The sequence below is a fragment of the Clupea harengus genome, chromosome 3 (assembly GCF_900700415.2).
Source record: "Clupea harengus chromosome 3, Ch_v2.0.2, whole genome shotgun sequence".
Classification (NCBI taxonomy): Eukaryota; Metazoa; Chordata; class Actinopteri; order Clupeiformes; family Clupeidae; genus Clupea; species Clupea harengus.
In genome coordinates this window covers 565,001-581,882 of record NC_045154.1, presented here as the reverse complement: position 1 = coordinate 581,882, position 16,882 = coordinate 565,001, and the positions used below count along the sequence as shown (strand labels likewise).

The 16,882-nt window shown below is 43.2% G+C and overlaps 2 protein-coding genes across 3 annotated transcripts in view; both read left to right on the top strand.

Moving 5' to 3' along the window:
* The first annotated feature begins 1,477 nt into the window (after window positions 1-1,477).
* Window positions 1,478-3,186, top strand: LOC116218847 (myosin tail region-interacting protein MTI1-like). Its single transcript, XM_031561729.2, has 2 exons — window positions 1,478-1,886; window positions 2,647-3,186. The coding sequence occupies exons 1-2, from the start codon at window positions 1,563-1,565 to the stop codon at window positions 3,184-3,186; spliced, it is 864 nt and encodes a 287-aa protein (XP_031417589.1). The 5' UTR covers window positions 1,478-1,562.
* A 3,868-nt stretch (window positions 3,187-7,054) lies between these two features.
* snx1a (sorting nexin 1a) overlaps window positions 7,055-16,882 on the top strand; it is a 27,451-nt gene continuing 17,623 nt past the window's right edge. Inside the window, exons 1-3 of one of the 2 annotated variants that reach the window (XM_031563886.2) lie at window positions 7,055-7,187; window positions 13,685-14,821; window positions 14,918-15,314. In XM_031563886.2, coding sequence (XP_031419746.1) covers window positions 7,080-7,187; window positions 13,685-14,821; window positions 14,918-15,314 — 1,642 coding nt within the window. In that variant the 5' untranslated portion in view covers window positions 7,055-7,079. Of the gene's footprint in view, window positions 7,188-13,684; window positions 15,315-16,882 lie in introns of both variants that reach the window. The other variant, XM_031563881.2, reaches the window with a different exon arrangement.

Below are 16,882 nucleotides of genomic sequence, written 5' to 3'. Positions count from 1 at the left end.
TGAAAAGAAGGCTGGTGTCACAGCAGACTGTGTTCGTAAAAGCCAAATCACAAAGTGAGGCTGCTGTGAAGGCAAGCTTTATTGTAGTAGCGGAGATCGCTAAAGCAGCCTGAACCTTTACCGAGGGGAGAATTTGTCAAGAACTGCATGATAAAAGTTTGCGCCATCGTGTGCCCTGATAAAAGGCAAGCATTTTTAAATGTGAGCCTGAGCAGAAACACTGTTGCTGATTGTGTATGTGACCTTGCCATCTATAACAACAGCTGATGTGAAAGGGAAAATATTTCATCGCACACTCCCTTGCTGTGGATAAGAGCAGCGACACATCTGATACTGCCCTGCTGTCAATCTTCATCCGTGGAGTGGACTCGACTCTGTGCATTACAGAGGAGATTGAAATCAATGCATGGCACAACTACGGGGAAAGATCTCTTTGAAGAGGTATACAAATGTGTAAATTAAATGGGGCTGCCTTGGGACAAACTTGTGGGACTGACCACAGATGGAGCGCCTGCGATGTGCAGAAACGAGAGGCATAAGAAATGAATGCCACTGATGTTTATTTTATTTTGAAATTTGATCTCTGTGTTTATAGGCAATAACTAATAGGCCTAAGCTTGCCTCATCCACACCAATCTTTGCCTGATATGCAAACTGCAGGGGATCCAGGGAATCATTCACCAGGGGCTTGAGGTGCTGCAGGACCAGTCTCTCAAAGCTCTTCATGACGTGTGACGTCAGAGCAACTGGCCTGTAGTCATTGAGGGCGCTGGCCGGGGCGTCCCTTCTTGGGTGTGAGTGGGGACCAAGGATTGGGGTGGTGGGCTGGGGGAGGCGGGAGGCGAGGTGTGAGTGGGGACCCAGGATTGGGGTGGTGGGCTGGGGGAGGCGGGAGGCGAGGTGTGAGTAGGGGCACTGGTGGAGGTGATGAGTGGGGACCCTGTCTGCCCAGCTGAGCTCATGGGCGTTGGGAGGTCAAACCTGTTGAAAAACTGGTTCAGCTCGTTAGCACGTTTCAGGGTCCCCTCAACAGTTCATGGTAGGCTCACAATGTTAAAAAAATAACGTGGTCAATTAAAGACCCATGCTATGCACTGGAAAGTTCCAACATCTACAAAAATGCTAAGGGTTGGTGAAAATGACTGAAGAAGTATAAAAGAGTTTAAAAAAAAAAAAAACATGATTTGAAAGTGAGTGGCAAAACGTTGGGTCATTTGTCTGTACCTCGTGATGATAGGCTTAGGGCCGTTATATGGTACTCCGTACTTCACGATTTCGGACACATGGGAAGGGCCAACACATAGATGGAACGCCCTGGAACGCCTTTTCCGTCGTCTCCGGGGCCCTCGGAGAGCTCTCCCGTGCACCGTTGAAATTCCTGTCGGTCCGTCATGCCGTGCTGTACAGCGACGGATACCCCTTGGCCGTGATTGGTCCGCTACGACATCATTTCCAAACGACATCATTTCCGGAATCTCACATTTCTGTACCTCGCGTTTCCTGTTTCATTCCCTATATCACAATACCGCCATGTTTAAAATCCACAAAAACAACTTAAGAAGATGGAGATCACCAACACAGAAGAGCGCATTGCTGAAGAGGTACGCAAATATCCTCACCTCTTCAACACATCACTTAAAGACTACAAAGATGCGCGGATGACTGCAAATTCGTGGCGCTCAATATCTGTAGCGATAGAGCTGGACCCAAAAGACTGCTCAAAGCGATGGAGGAGTTTGCGCGACAAGTTCGTGAGGGCCAAGAGAACTTTCAAAAGCAAAAGTGGCGATGCAGGAGGGAAGAGGATGCCTGCCATCCTAACCTTTCTGTCGTGGTTGGACCCGTTCGTAAAACATCGGGAGACGTCCTCTAATTACGACAACAAGGTAAATATTTCTCGGTTTCTGAACAGCCTCTTTGTGCTCGCGGTAGCAGTGTAATCAGAGTGAGGGAGCCACACTGCAGATAGAAATTGTCGTTGTATGCTTCAACATTTTGCAAAACGGAATACAGGATAAACTGGTGAATGAGACTGCATTGTAGATGTTATGCAATCGCTAAAAGACCAAAATGAACGCAGCTAGTAAGCCAAAAGCTTCAGAGAGCACAGGTTTTTATTGCTCTTAAGCTTGACTGTTCTCTCCCTTGTACGTCGCTTTGGACAAAAGCGTCTGCTAAATGACTAAATGTAAATGCAGATGCAATTTTCATATTGATAACAGAGCAACTGCCTGTTCTTAAAGGGCTTACATGGTTGACGTAATGAATAGAGTTATGTAACTTTCATCATGGCCATCATGACCAAAACATCACGTCACCTCAACAGTTTTTCCCCCAAGCAATAGCCCTCCTAAATAGCTCTTACACACGAACTTTATGGCACTTTATTTAACATTACTAGTGTTGCACTACCTCCATTCTTATTTATTATTTTGCTCATACTGGTACTATCTGTCTTTGTACTGTTGTTCTGTGTTGTCTTGTTGTTATTTGTGATGCTATAGCCTGCATGGAGAATACCAAATCAAATTCCTAGTATCTGTATACATGGTGAAAATAAAGTTGAATTGATTGAATTGTAGCCAGATGCAAATTTCATATTGCTAACAGACCAACAACTACCTTTTCTTTTATTATTATGAACAGCAGACGGAGCCATTATGCAGGGAGGAAACAGCCACCTCAGCACCTGAGGCCTCCCCCGAGTCATCCTCACCAGCACCCGAGGCCTCCCCAGAGTCATCCTCACCAGCACCCGAGGCCTCCCCAGAGTCATCCTCACCAGCACCCGAGGCTTCCGTTGAGCCAACCTGCCACCCACCACCCAGGTTTCTGACTCCATGCACCCCTCCACCCTCCAGGATTCCGCCCTCTCCATCCACCCCTCAAGCCTCCAGCACACCAAAGAGAAGACGGGCGGCGCAAGACCAAAGTATCATCGAGGCAATGGCAAGGGTCGAGGAGCGCAGGGCCCAAATGTACAGGGACTTTGCGCCTGTGGAACCTTCTCCACCACCACCACCACCACCACCGTGTGAAAACACTTTATTTGGCATGAGTGTAGTTGCCTTGGCAAAGTCACTGCACAATGACGTGGCATGCGAGATAAAACTTCAGATTTTAACCCTGCTGTATCAAAACCAGGCTAACCATCCGCGCTTTGCAAATACGTACCACCAATTATAAATAGTTTTTACATTACTTATATATATATACAGTGTTAACATTTCTTATTTTGCACCTTGTTTTTATTACCTTTTTGCACGTGTTTATATTACTTATTTCGATGTTTCTTCTACTTATTTTCACTTAGTTGTTTTATTACTTATTTTGCACTGTTTGTACTTTACTTGCACTATTGCGTATTTTGTTTATTATTGTTTGAATATACACTTATATATTATTGTTGTTTGAATATACACTTATATATTATTGTTGTTTGAATATATGTTTGTTTTAAATAAAACACTTAACTTCAACAGTTATTTTTTATTTATTTGCATGGCCCAGGGTCATATGGATGCAAATACCTGTGGCGGTAGACAAGACAGCCATCAGTTGATAATAGCTCTAACACACACAAGACAGGAACATGTCTGATGACTCTCTACATAGACAAAAGGCCAGGAGCCAACAGATGTGTGGGATTATGGTCTGATGTATGAAATTCATCTGAATGTAACAGGGAAGATCATTAGGTCGTTAGCAGGTCATCAGGTGGGAAAGAATATGCTGTTTGAGGCTGCACATGTCTAGGCCCAGGGTCATATGGATGCAAATACCTGTGGCAGTAGACAAAAGACAGCCGTCAGTTGATAATAGCTCTAACACACACAAGACAGGAACATGTCTGATGACTCTCTACATAGACAAAAGGCCAGGAGCCAACAGATATGTGGGATTATGGTCTGATGTATGAAATTCATCTGAATGTAACAGGGAAGATCATTAGGTCGTTAGCAGGTCATCAGGTGGGAAAGAATATGCTGTTTGAGGCTGCACATGTCTAGGCCCAGGGTCATATGGATGCAAATACCTGTGGCAGTAGACAAAAGACAGAGCTATTATCAACTGATGGCTAACACACACAAGACAGGAACATGTCTGATGACTCTCTACATAGACAAATGGCCAGGAGCCAACAGATATGTGGGATTATGGTCTGATGTATGAAATTCATCTGAATGTAACAGGGAAGATCATTAGGTCAAGTGCCAAAGGGCCGCTCCCTCTGGCGTCAAAGAATTGCATCACATCATTTCTCACACCTATTTGCACCTTTGCACTTTGTAAATAGCACTCTAGTACTATACAAGAGAATGGTTGGACCAGGGCACTCTTCTTTTCAAGAAAAAGCTTTAATGAAGATGCTTGTTCATATTAGAACTCTTTATGGCAACCATGTTCTAATTTCCTTTTTTTCTTTAAATCCTTCTAATTTCTATGGTCTGATGTATGAAATAGACACTATGGTGCTTCTTTGCACTTTGTAAATAGCACTCTAGTATTGTTTGAATGGTTTGTGTTGGGCACCTTGTTTGTAGGAAAAGTAAGGATAAAATAACACACCAAAGGTTTTGAGACAGTTGAGTTTTTTTTATTTACAATATTTACAAAAAGCCAGCTTATCAGGTTATGGGAAGTGTGCCACGCGACACCATGTCGTTCTGCCATGCAACCTCTCCTGCAGGTGTCAGAAAGAACTCCACAAAGTCATTCCTCACAGCCGCAGCAGCTCTGTTGGCACGGCCCCTTGATATCTGTGGTGTCTGTGTCAGATTGGCATCGCCAGCCACCACTCCTCGCCACTCACCAGGCTGTACCGTCCCTCCCACCAAGTCTGTATCCATGTAACTGGGCGGTATGTACCGGCTCTCGGGTGGAGTCACATCATCTGTGTAGGCCAGGTAGTTGTGGAGAACTACGCAGGCCTTCACCACATCCCCAGCCTTGTCAGGCATGAACTCCATTGCCCTGCCAAGAATCCTCCAGCGTGCCGCCATGATGCCAAAGGCATTTTCAATTACCCTCCTGGCTCTGGAGAGGCGGTAATTGAAAATGGTCTTCTCCCTGCTCAGGTCTGCCCCTGATAATACAACAAAAAATACATGCAGTGTTACTACATCGTTGCACCACCATTACAAATAAGATACTACGTTCTATCAAATCTATGCAACTTGCAATTCATTATTATGGTTTGTGACATACCTGGAAATGGACGCATAATGTTGTTGTGCAGGGGAAAGGCAGCATCAGCAACGATCACGTGCGGGGCATTGATCTCGGTCCCGGGAAGAAACGCCGATGGCGGCAGGTTCAGCTTGTTGTCAAGCAGCTGTGACCCAAATGCGCTCTCCCTTAAGACGCCACCATCGCTCTGCCGTCCATAGCCTCCTACGTCAACCATGGTAAAGCGATACCTAGCATCGCATGTTGCCATCAGGACAATGGAGTGACTACTTTTATAATTAAAGAAGTCACTCCCGGCATGAGGTGGTGCCCTGATGGTGACATGCTTGCCGTCGAGGCTTCCCACGCAGTTTGGGAAGTTCCAGGTCCGCCAAAACTCCGCTGCTATAGCTGCCCAATCTCTGGTTGAGGGACAGGGTAGGTAGTGTGGCTGTAGAGCGGTCCACAACGCCCTGCAGACCTCGGTCACAATGCCGGACACCGTGCAGGATGCCAGTTTGTAACTCGCCGCAACAGCTGTTTGGCTTGCACCTGAGGCTAAAATGCGTAGGACCACAGCGAGTCTTTGGGCGGCATCGATAGGCATGCTGTGTGTGCCCTGATGCCGTATGTGTGGTTCCACACGATGAAGAAGTTCGTCGAATTTGCCAGCCGACATACGGAAATAGGTGAAGTGCATCTCTTCGTCAACATCCCTCAGTGGTCGAACAAGAGATACATATTCTCCCGTCGTCGGCCTCGATTGATGTAGTGGGCGCACAGACCACCTACGCCTCCGTCTCCTCTTCTGTTGTCTCATAAGTTGCATTAAAAGCACTTCCTCTTCCATGTCAAGCAGCTCCAGCTCCATCAACAGTCTTTGTCTGTTAGCTGCCATCGTTCACTGTGTGTGAGGAAAGCCGAGATGAGGTACATAAACACTCGACGACGACGCTGACGACTTCGACAGAAAGGAGTTTTCTCTAAGGTCGTCTTCTTGAAAGACGTCTGTGATGAGAACTTCTTGGAGGGAAAGTTTATTGTGAGCTAGTTTATGCTCTACTCTAGCGAATTCAGAAACGTGAGTTTGTTGTCTGTGCACTGACTGCCACAGTTTAGTGACCTAGAGTAGTACATTGTAGTTTTGACTGTACATACAGTTTGTATGGATCTTTTTGTTTACAATTATATCAGTCTTTTTGTTTATCATTTTTCACATTGGATTATACACTTGGTGGTGGAGAAATGAATTCACAAAACCATTGCCTTGTCTATATTGTATCGTCTCGTCACATGATCAAATAGAGACTTGCCATTGCACAACAACATACATATTACCCAGCAATCATCATTGCTAATCACAAAAATACCAAAGAAAATAAGAACGTATTCATTTCATGGAATCGTTTTTTAATAGTTTCTATAGTGTATATAAGATAAGCATATCATTTTGTTATAGAGTGCTACTATTTTCCCCACAAATAATACCTACCATGATAGAGATAAGTTTGCTCTTTCAGGTGCTTATATAGCATTAGACACAATCTTCCATATAATATTATGTGACTGCACCTGCTGCACTCATCGTCTGACTGCTGACAGCTGTCGGGAGGGTCACACGTGTGATGCGAGGTGGGAGATAAACAACGACGAATTCTAACTTACAAAGACACAACAAAGTAACGTGTTTTTCGACAAAAAACCGCTTCTCCACCTACTGTTCTGGCGGTGAATTGTTTTCAGCACCCCCAGCCTTTGGAGAACCATAAAGGCAACAGAAATGCTAATTAATCCGTCCTATCCGGCGGCACGCCCATCCGAAACGGAGTCTGAGTACCATACTGGCACCTTTACTCAGCTACTACAAATGTTTGTGCTGCCCTCTAGCCACCAATCCTCACTTTGTTAAAATGGCGACCAGTTCTGAACGCACACCTCCGCCTTTTCCTGAAACAGAGGACATGGATGTAGACACAGAAATAGAAGACTTGGAGAGCAACGAAAGCGAATATACTCTGGTAAGTGTGAGTAATATCGCCGTGGATGTTCTTACCTTTTCTAACGTTAGTTGTGAGACGATGCTGACAGATCGCCTAGCCCACTTGCGATATAGGAAGTGACTGGTTAAAAGTTGTTGTTGGCACGCCTTTGAAACAAATGTTGTTTTTTTTCTACTGCAACGTAACGTTAGAAGTTTATTTTCATACATCGTTGACAATCATTTCAGATACTCTGCGATTACTCGTGGTTGAATAGGCGTGAGCATTTCGCCACAGAAGGAAATGTCCTAAATGAAGAAACTTTTAGTAAGGGATGGCAACAAACCATATGAACTGTCTGATCGTAACATCAGTGTGTAAGAGATGAAAGAACTTTCGCTAATAACAACGTCTCAGTTGTTTTCAGGTCTTGAAGATTTGGATCTTTGTAGCCAAATAATATAGAAGTTCTAAAGGCTTGCAGGGTCACGCGAACCAAATCGGGCACCGACAGTCGAAAGTGGTTCCCAAACTTTTCATGGCAGAAATCTGCCAGAATAACAGTAGTTTCAGGTTAAAGTGTATGCTCCCGATTTCGCTTCATACAAGTTGAAAATTGGTTCATAATAGGTATACGCGTTGTGAAAATGTGTCAAATACAACGTTTGAGAACATTTTGTTATGAACGTATTGTACACATTTAAATTACGTTTCTTCAATCACGTCCTTTAGACGTTGACATGGTCACGTTTATTGAACGTGTTTAGTGATTTACCTTCTCAGAATGAAGGTATGTCCTCAGAATGGACAAAATCATTCAGACCTAAGCTTTACAGCATTCACAGATCGACGTGTCTGAGTCTATCCTACGAGTAGCCTCTTTTAATAGGCCTTATATTCCACACAAAGGTTATACATTATTTCAAATAGTCATATTATTAAAACAATATGCCTAATATAGTCTGGCTTGGGCTACACAGGTGGCGCCCTTCTGGAGGTCTTGGAGCTGTCATTTGTGGCCTGTGGTTGCGTTCTCCAGCTGACTTGACTTTTTTCCGTTTTATTCACTGAAAACAGAAATAGAAGCCAAAAGAGTAGGTGTAATCCAACATAGCAAAGGCCAGCGGACCACTGTCAGCCCACTGGGGGTAGAGCTGGAGGTCTGCTGAGATTTTGTTTATCGTTTTTCAGGCAGTCCACTGGTGAGTTGCAGAAAAGTAGTGCTGAGCTGACAAAAATCCACCAGTGGCACTTCCTCCACATGCATATAGCCTGTTTGCACTTTTGTACAAAATGTACCAGGAATTTATAAAGAACTTATGTGCATAATATAGGGATGGGAATTGGTGTGTGTGAAATACCACGTTATGCAACATTATGTAACAATTTTACCTTCAGATAATGGTTGAAAAATCATTTTGATGGTACACTGACTTGTAAAAGAGAGAACGGTGTCTGTGTGGACATGCACGAGACACCTTGTGACCACTACGCAATGCTTTACGGCTATGGGTCAGTGTCTGTGTCTCTCACTCATTGGCAAGAGGTAAAATAGATAAGACAGATGCCGAGCTGGTCCTTTATGTGGGACTAGCCATAACTTATTAACTGGCTTGCTATGCCTTGTGTTGTTGTGCTTGCTTGATGTTTGTGAGTTAGCAAAGTTCTAGACTCGCTGGATTTTTATCGTAAGTCTAGTCAACCCATTTCAAAAGAGGTCTGCCAGGCAGCGAGCCATCTGGAGTTGATGTTCCACAGATGTATTGAGGTGCATTTACCAGCTGCTAGGTGGCTTGATCTAACGTCTGCCATCTCTCCGCAGCCAGCTGACATTACCTTCAGAATTAAAGACAAACTGCACATAGAACAGATTATATCCACAATTTAGTTTGGGTCATTTTGTTGTCCACCATTTTGCCACTATAAGTGTACCAAATTGACAGTTTTTAGCTCAAGCTCAAGCACCCTCCTATGGATGATTACTTCCAAAGAATGTTGTAATGATTATGCGTATTTAGTTTTGTTAATTTTGGATCATTACATCACAAGATATTGGCTGTAGAGTAATTATGGGCCACATCTTGTATTTTGATTGACATGGATGACACATCAAAGTTCTTTTAACCACTTTTTATCAGCATGGTCTGGAGATGTAGGGTGCTCATGATGGTTGTTGTGGTGCTTTCACGGGTGTCATTATGGAAGTGGTTGCTAGGATGTTGCTAGGGTAATTAAAGTGGTTGATAAGGTGTTGCTAAGGTACTGGTATTGGTTGCTATGGTAATTGAAAGATAAAGAGATGGAGGGACTGCAGGAGAGAGAGTGAAGTGGATGCTTTGCTGGTTGCTAGGGCAGTCATGTTGGTTGCTAGGGTTGTCATGGTCATGGTTGCTCTGCTGTTGCTAGGGTATTCTGGATGGTTGCTAGGTTGTCACTATGGTAGTGGTTGCTAAGATGTTGCTAGGGTAGCTAAGGTGGTTTTCATGGTGGTTGCTATGGTAATTTAAGTGGTTGCTATGTTGGTTATTAAGGTGTTGCTAGGGTAGTCATGGTGGTTACTGTGGTGCTTGCACGGGTGTCGTTATGGAAGTGGTTGCTAGGATGTTGCTAAGGTCGTCATGTTGGTTGCTATGGTAATTGAAAGATGGAGAGATGGAGATGTTGCCAGGGTAATTGAGGTGGTTGCTCTGCTGTTGCTAGGGTATTCTTGGTGGTTGTTATGGTGGTTGCTAGGTTGGCATTATGGTAGGGGTTGCTAGGATAACTGTTGTGGTTGCTAGGTTGTTGCTAGAGTACTCATGGTGGTTGCTATGTTCACTGAAGTGGATGCTATGCTGGTTGCTAGGGCAGTCATGTTGTTTGCTAGGGTTGTCATGGTTTTGGTTGCTACGATGTTGCTAGGGTAATTTAAGTGGTTGCTAGGGTATTCATGGTGGTTGCTATGGTGCGTGCTAGGTTGTCATTATAGAAGTGGTTGCTAGGGTAGACATGGGGGGTGCTGTGTTAATTGAAAGATAGGGAGATGTAGAGACAACAGGAGAGAGAGAGAATGCCAGAGTTAAATGTTATAATATACTGAAAAAGAAAGTGATTGAAAGAGACGGAGAGAGATTGAAAGTGGATATCAAAATAGAGAGAAAGAAATAAAGACACAGAGAGACTGAAAGGAAGGAAGTGAGTGAGTGACTTGAAAGTCAGAGAAAGCTGATATGAAAAAAAAATATACAGTGAGAATTGATGGAAGAAAAATGGGCAGAAGAGTGAAACAGAGTCAGGGTGAAGAGAAAGAAGGGAGTAAAGCTGGAAAGAAGGAGAGAAAATGGAGTGAAACAGTGATGGAGTGTCAGTAGAAAGATGCAGAGGTGGAAAGGGACGGAGAGAAAGGGAGGTGTCAGTGAAACACAGGTGCATGCCAGTTTAATTACTCTATTATGATGTCACAATGGTCCAATATAAGTCTATGGGAGGAACTGAAAAGTATAAAGTTCAGAAAAAATACTTTACAAGACCTACGCCGTTTGAAGGACGTTTCTGCATTAAGCAGTTGGAGCTGAATGAATTGCAGAAAAAGAAGCCTCCAGAGAACAGTATAGTGCATTGCTAAGCCTAGGAATCGACCTTGGAGTAGGAGATCCAGAAACTGAAGAAAAATAGAAAATAATAATAATTGATACAAATAATACACGTTGTGATTTCTGCTCTGTGAATCAGTCATTGTATTACAAGCAAGCAATAATGTTCACGCCTGTAAAAAAAAAAGAGAGAGAATACCGTAAATGACCTGTAACAGTTATGGTGATACTGAAATGATCTGTAACAGTTATGGTGATACTGAAATGATCTGTAACAGTTATGGTGATACTGAAATGATCTGTAACAGTTATGGTGATACTGAAATGACCTGTAACAGTTATGGTGATACTGAAATGACCTGTAACAGTTATGGTGATACTGAAATGACCTGTAACAGTTATGGTGATACTGAAATGACCTGTAACAGTTATGGTAATACTGAAATGACCTGTAACAGTTATGGTGATACTGAAATGACCTGTAACAGTTATGGTGATACTGAAATGACCTGTAACAGTTATGGTGATACTGAAATGAAGTGGTACCTATTCCAGTTGGACTGTTTCGGACCCTATGGTGCTTTTGTCCAGCATGACCCCATCAACTTCAACTTGAAGTCAAAACCACCTGACTGTTAGCCGCACCAATGTATTTGCAGAAGTCTACACTATATTTCTGATCGGTTTTAATTCATTTTAATGGTAAAAAGTGTTATTTTCTGTCGAAAACAAGGAAATATCTCCATGATTCAAACTTTTGAACAGTAGTATCGCAGTCTGTCAAAACATTCTGTGATTTTGTGATTTAGAACATGTGAGTTGTGGGTGTGCCACCTGTCGAAACATGGATGAGATGCACCAAAGCTTCACTTGGCAAATGATCAGGTGACATGGGCATTTTGAAAATCACTTAGACCCATAAACCCATATGTGTTCAAAAGTAATGCATCATTTTGTAGTTCAGGTTCAGAAATTCATCCGCACAAAATGCACATTCACATTTACAGTAGGCTACACATGCATATGGGACTATCTATACTCAATACTAGTATCTGAATAAAATTGACATCCAGACAATACTAACAATCATATACATGTTGATCTCTATAGACCAAACAGAGATTTGGGAGGTTTTTCCCCTGATTCTGACAACACGATGAAGAGTTACTTCACAATGTGACATGTGGTGTCCCATAATGGCATACTGCTTTTGCTGAAACAAGAGTCAGCTGGGTAGACGCACGCTGGGTAGACGCACGCTGGGTAGGCACGCGCTGGGTAGGCGCGCGCTGGGTAGACGCACGCTGGGTAGACGCGCCGGGTAGACGCGCTGGGTAGAAGCGCCGGGTAGACGCACTGGGTAGACTCTTGTAGAATTGGAGTCAGCTGGGTAGATGTTTGTAGAATTGTTGTCTCTAGTTCAAAGGTAAAGCCATTTTTCAGGGGTATTTCTGATGTTTTATTCACTCACTGTACATATTGTAGTAAGGGAAGACAATGCCATCATGGTCATCGGTATAGCAAAGTTCAACAAGGGAAAGATAGAATGGTTAGCAAACAGATTGAAATGACATGTAACAGCAAAATACCAGAGACATGGAAAAAGTGAAAGTAGAGTGTTGCATGATATCCAGTTGGGAGGTCCTCGGCAGCCTTGGCCTGTAGCATCACAACGTGTGGCTCATTATGGGCTGTTGAGAGTGGCCCGCCAAAAGATTGATCCACTTCAAATGTTCAGTCTTTTCAGTGGTGAAGCTTTGTTTTCAGAGATGTTTTTAAGGCCTAAAACAGTTTAAATGGATGTGTAAATATGTTATGAATGAGGTTCATCATTGCACACATTTCATGATCAGGTTGCCCGGACTACACTTGATGTAGTAGATCTCATGTGGGCCTTCTGCCCACAGGCACTCCACAGTGCTCCACAAGGTGAATGTTTCCCATGTGAATCTGTGGTCAGATATGGAACTGCAATGAGGTTCCATCATGTCTTGCTAGGCCCAAGGTCTTATAAGCTTACATTATTAGTCCACACTAAGACCATGCCACTCACATTGCCACTATGGCGAGTCATTTCAAACACCGTGAATGGAACAGTGCAGAATCTGTTTTCCCAAAAATAGTTTGAAAGACTGTAATTTGACTAAAAGATGTCCATCAAAGAACTTTGTTACATCATTGATCATTATTCAAGAAATGTTGGACCTCCGAACGGTCAACTCGGTGGAACTTTAGAAGTGTAAAATGTAATAATACTAAATTACCCTTACGGGGATTGCAAAAAGGCCTGGGAAGTAACAATTAAAGGGATGTTCGACTGTTAAATCAATAAAGAAATATGAGAAAAACACTAGCAAATACAATCTTGTCTCTCCTGAAGTCAAAGTTTCGTCATTTTGACCGGCAGCAAGCACTCAACCAATCTCCTCACTGTCCACACAGGTCATACACACGGTCCATTATGTGTGTGTGCGCTCACATAAAAGCTCCAGAAATGGGGAAACAAACATTGGTGCACGGACCGAGTCACTAACAATTCCAGCCAATCAACACGTTGCTTCAGGAGCATGTATGGGAGGGGTATAATTGGATTGACTGTTGAGCTAAAGTATCAACAACCTTAAGCCAAAATCACGGTCTCTACCTTTTAATTGTGGAGACAGGAGGCTCCACATTGATTAAGCTCAACACCAAGTTCCATCGTTTGCACCCCTGATACTCTGACAGATCCGAATCAAATTCCATATGAACTCTTCACTACCAAAAAGGACCGGAGAGAGACCGATGATCCTCCAGTGAATTGCTTTGGGGTCACACCTTGTAAAACCCCGACTAACCGTCCAGACACACCCTTGGGGGAAAAGTCTTCAAGATATTTGTCACGATAAATAAGCATTTAGAAAATATCTTTTGAAGTGTCATTGTTTTGTGGAATGATGACTTTTTTTCTCCGCTTTCTTGCAGGAGGATGGAATTGGGCCGGAGACGGACGCCAACAATGTTCCAGATGACATATTTTCTGGATCGCCAACTGGCAATGTCAGTAATCCTATAATGGATTCGGTAATCAAGTCAGACACTGATGCCATCAACGAACTGGATGAACAACCTTTTGACACGGCACCAAAGGAAGAACCAAACGAGGCACCTGATAACAACAGTTTCTGGACACCGCTCGGTACAGATGTGAGCAAACCAGAAGACGGTGGCAAAAATCCCCTCATGGACCCCGGGGAATCTGACATGTGTACTCCTGATCAGTCATCTGCTGAGGATTTCCTCTCCGAGTCCGTCGCCAAGCCATTGGCTGAATGGGAACTCGAGACAGACAGTGACCCAACTAACGAATTAACTCGAGAGGCCGAGAACGACCTAATTGGTGAACCTGTTAGTGACTGCGAAGACATACCAGTGGTAGATATCTCCCATGAGTCGGTGAGTGTTGTTAGTGAACCTTTGTTCAAGGAACCACTTTCAGAAGTCACAGAACCGCCTGTTTGTGACGACGACGTTTCAGAGTTGTTGAGTGAACCTGTGAGTGTTGTTAGTGAACCTTTGTTCAAGGAACCGCTTTCAGATGTCACAGAACCGCCTGTTTGTGACGACGACTTTTCAGAGTTGTTGAGTGAACCTGTTAGTGACTGCGAAGACATACCAGTGGTAGATGTCATCTCCCATGAGTCAGTGAGTGTTGTTAGTGAACCTTTGTTCAAGGAACCACTTTCAGATGTCACAGAACCGCCTGTTTGTGACGACTTTTCAGAGTTGTTGAGTGAACCTGTGAGTGTTGTTAGTGAACCTTTGTTCAAGGAACCACTTTCAGATGTCACAGAACCGCCTGTTTGTGACGACGACTTTTCAGAGTTGTTGAGTGAACCTGCTAGTGACTGCAAAGACATACCAGTGGTAGATGTCATCCATGAGTCAGTGAGTGTTGATTCCGTAATCAAGTCAGACACTGATGCTATCAACGAACTGGATGAACAACCTATTGACACGGCACCAAAGGAAGAACCAAACAAGGCACCTGATAACAACAGTTTCTGGACGCCGCTCAGTACAGATGTCACAGAACCGCCTGTTTGTGACGACTTTTCAGAGTTGTTGAGTGAACCTGTGAGTGTTGTTAGTGAACCTTTGTTCAAGGAACCACTTTCAGATGTCACAGAACCGCCTGTTTGTGACGACGTTTCAGAGTTGTTGAGTGAACCTGTGAGTGTTGTTAGTGAACCTTTGTTCAAGGAACCACTTTCAGATGTCACAGAACCGCCTGTTTGTGACGACGACTTTTCAGAGTTGTTGAGTGAACCTGCTAGCAAACAACACAAAGCCCTCTTCAGCGACCCTCCCGATGACATTTTCAGTGAGATGCTCAATTGCAAAGACAAGCAACAGAGCTCTGTCTTCAGCGCCGCCTCAGTAGACATGTTGTGTCTAGAAGCTGAAAACGCCCCCATCACTGGACCCCTGAGTGATGACACGAAACATCCTCCATCTGAGTGTGTGATGAGACCAACAAGTCCAGCTGCAAACCCTGACTCGAGTTCTGACAGTCGTCCCAGAGATGAGGAGGAGGAGCAAGATATATTTGCAGGTAATATATTATATTATATTATGTGATATTATTACAACAACATTACATTCACTTTTTCATATAAATCAATTCTTGTGCGCATATGATTTTTGTCTGAATGTAAAAAACTACACAATATTGAGGTTGTCTAAAATACTCATATCGGAGACATACAGTGCCTATACAAACTGCCCATTAGGGGTGGGAATCTCTTGGCACCTCACGATTCGATTCCGATTCAGAGGTCAACGATACGATTCTAAACCGATTATCGATTCTAAACCGATTATCAATTATCAATTCTAAACCGATAAAACGATTTATCGATGCATCTCGATTTTTAAAACCTTTGAGTTTGCTACTCAGAGTCTCAGATCACTTCCTACTTTGTGTTTGATATCAACAGATGAATTACCTTCTCAATTTTTTTATTAGAGAAAAAGCTTTTCCTTGTCACAATTATGACTTTCTATGAACAAGGCAATAACCGATGCAGCTTGCATTTCAACACAAAACGGATGTGTAAAGATTCTAGAGAGAATCGAGATAAATCGAAGAATCGATTTTTTTCCCACCCCTACTGCCCATTCTGCATAATGCTGAAAAAAACCCACTAGCAGCCCAAATCCATACATGCATACATGCAAAGCAAATGTTGGTGTTTCCCGTTCATTTTTGTGTTTGTCTATTTCACATTGCCATATTGGAACGCAGCAGGGGGTACTTCTGTTACTACTTGTCACTTCCAGTCAACAATGGCTACCTTCGGCAAAGAAGTGTGTGTATCTCTGATGTTCTTCACGTGGCAAATCTGCCAACATTACGGCACTCACAGATTGCTGAAACGGTTGATATACTGTGTATATATATTGCACAACAAAACAAATAAAAACTGGATTGTGGATATAAACTGTTCCATGAACAATTTGTATTTCATTATGAAGGTAATGTTAGCTTACCTGATACGACTCACATTAGCACAAGCCTTCAAATTATCCAGTTGTTCATTGATCATAATATGTCATGAGTTGAATATTCATTCATGTTACGTGCATTTTCTTTTTTGTATAGTGTCCAACGTAGTAGTGTCCTAATACTAGCACAGAGCTACTGGTCATTGAAACAGAACGAGTTCTTGTATGTGTTGCCGGAGGGTTGGGGGATACATTCATTATAATTATTTCGTTGTAATCACATTCAATAATCAAATGACATTCACAAACTCAGCAATTAAGCAACACTTAACACTTTCTTCATATTTTTTTGTATTCTGTGCTGGTGCTCACTTCAGCAACTCCGTGTGTGTGTGTGTGTGTGTGTGTGTGTGTGTGTGCGCTGCAGTCTACCTCACTAATGCCAGATTAGCAACATTATACTCATGTAGGTGTGACATCTGTAACAGATGCAAATGGTCACAAGCCAATCTAATGCATATGTTCTGGACACACCCCAAGTGTGTGTGTGTGTGTGTGTGTGTGTGTGATGCAAATGGTCACAAGCCAATCTAATGCATATGTTCTGGACACACCCCAAGAAAGCATGGGTACATTTGTAATGTATTTCACCCCCCTTGCCAATACACTAGTGAC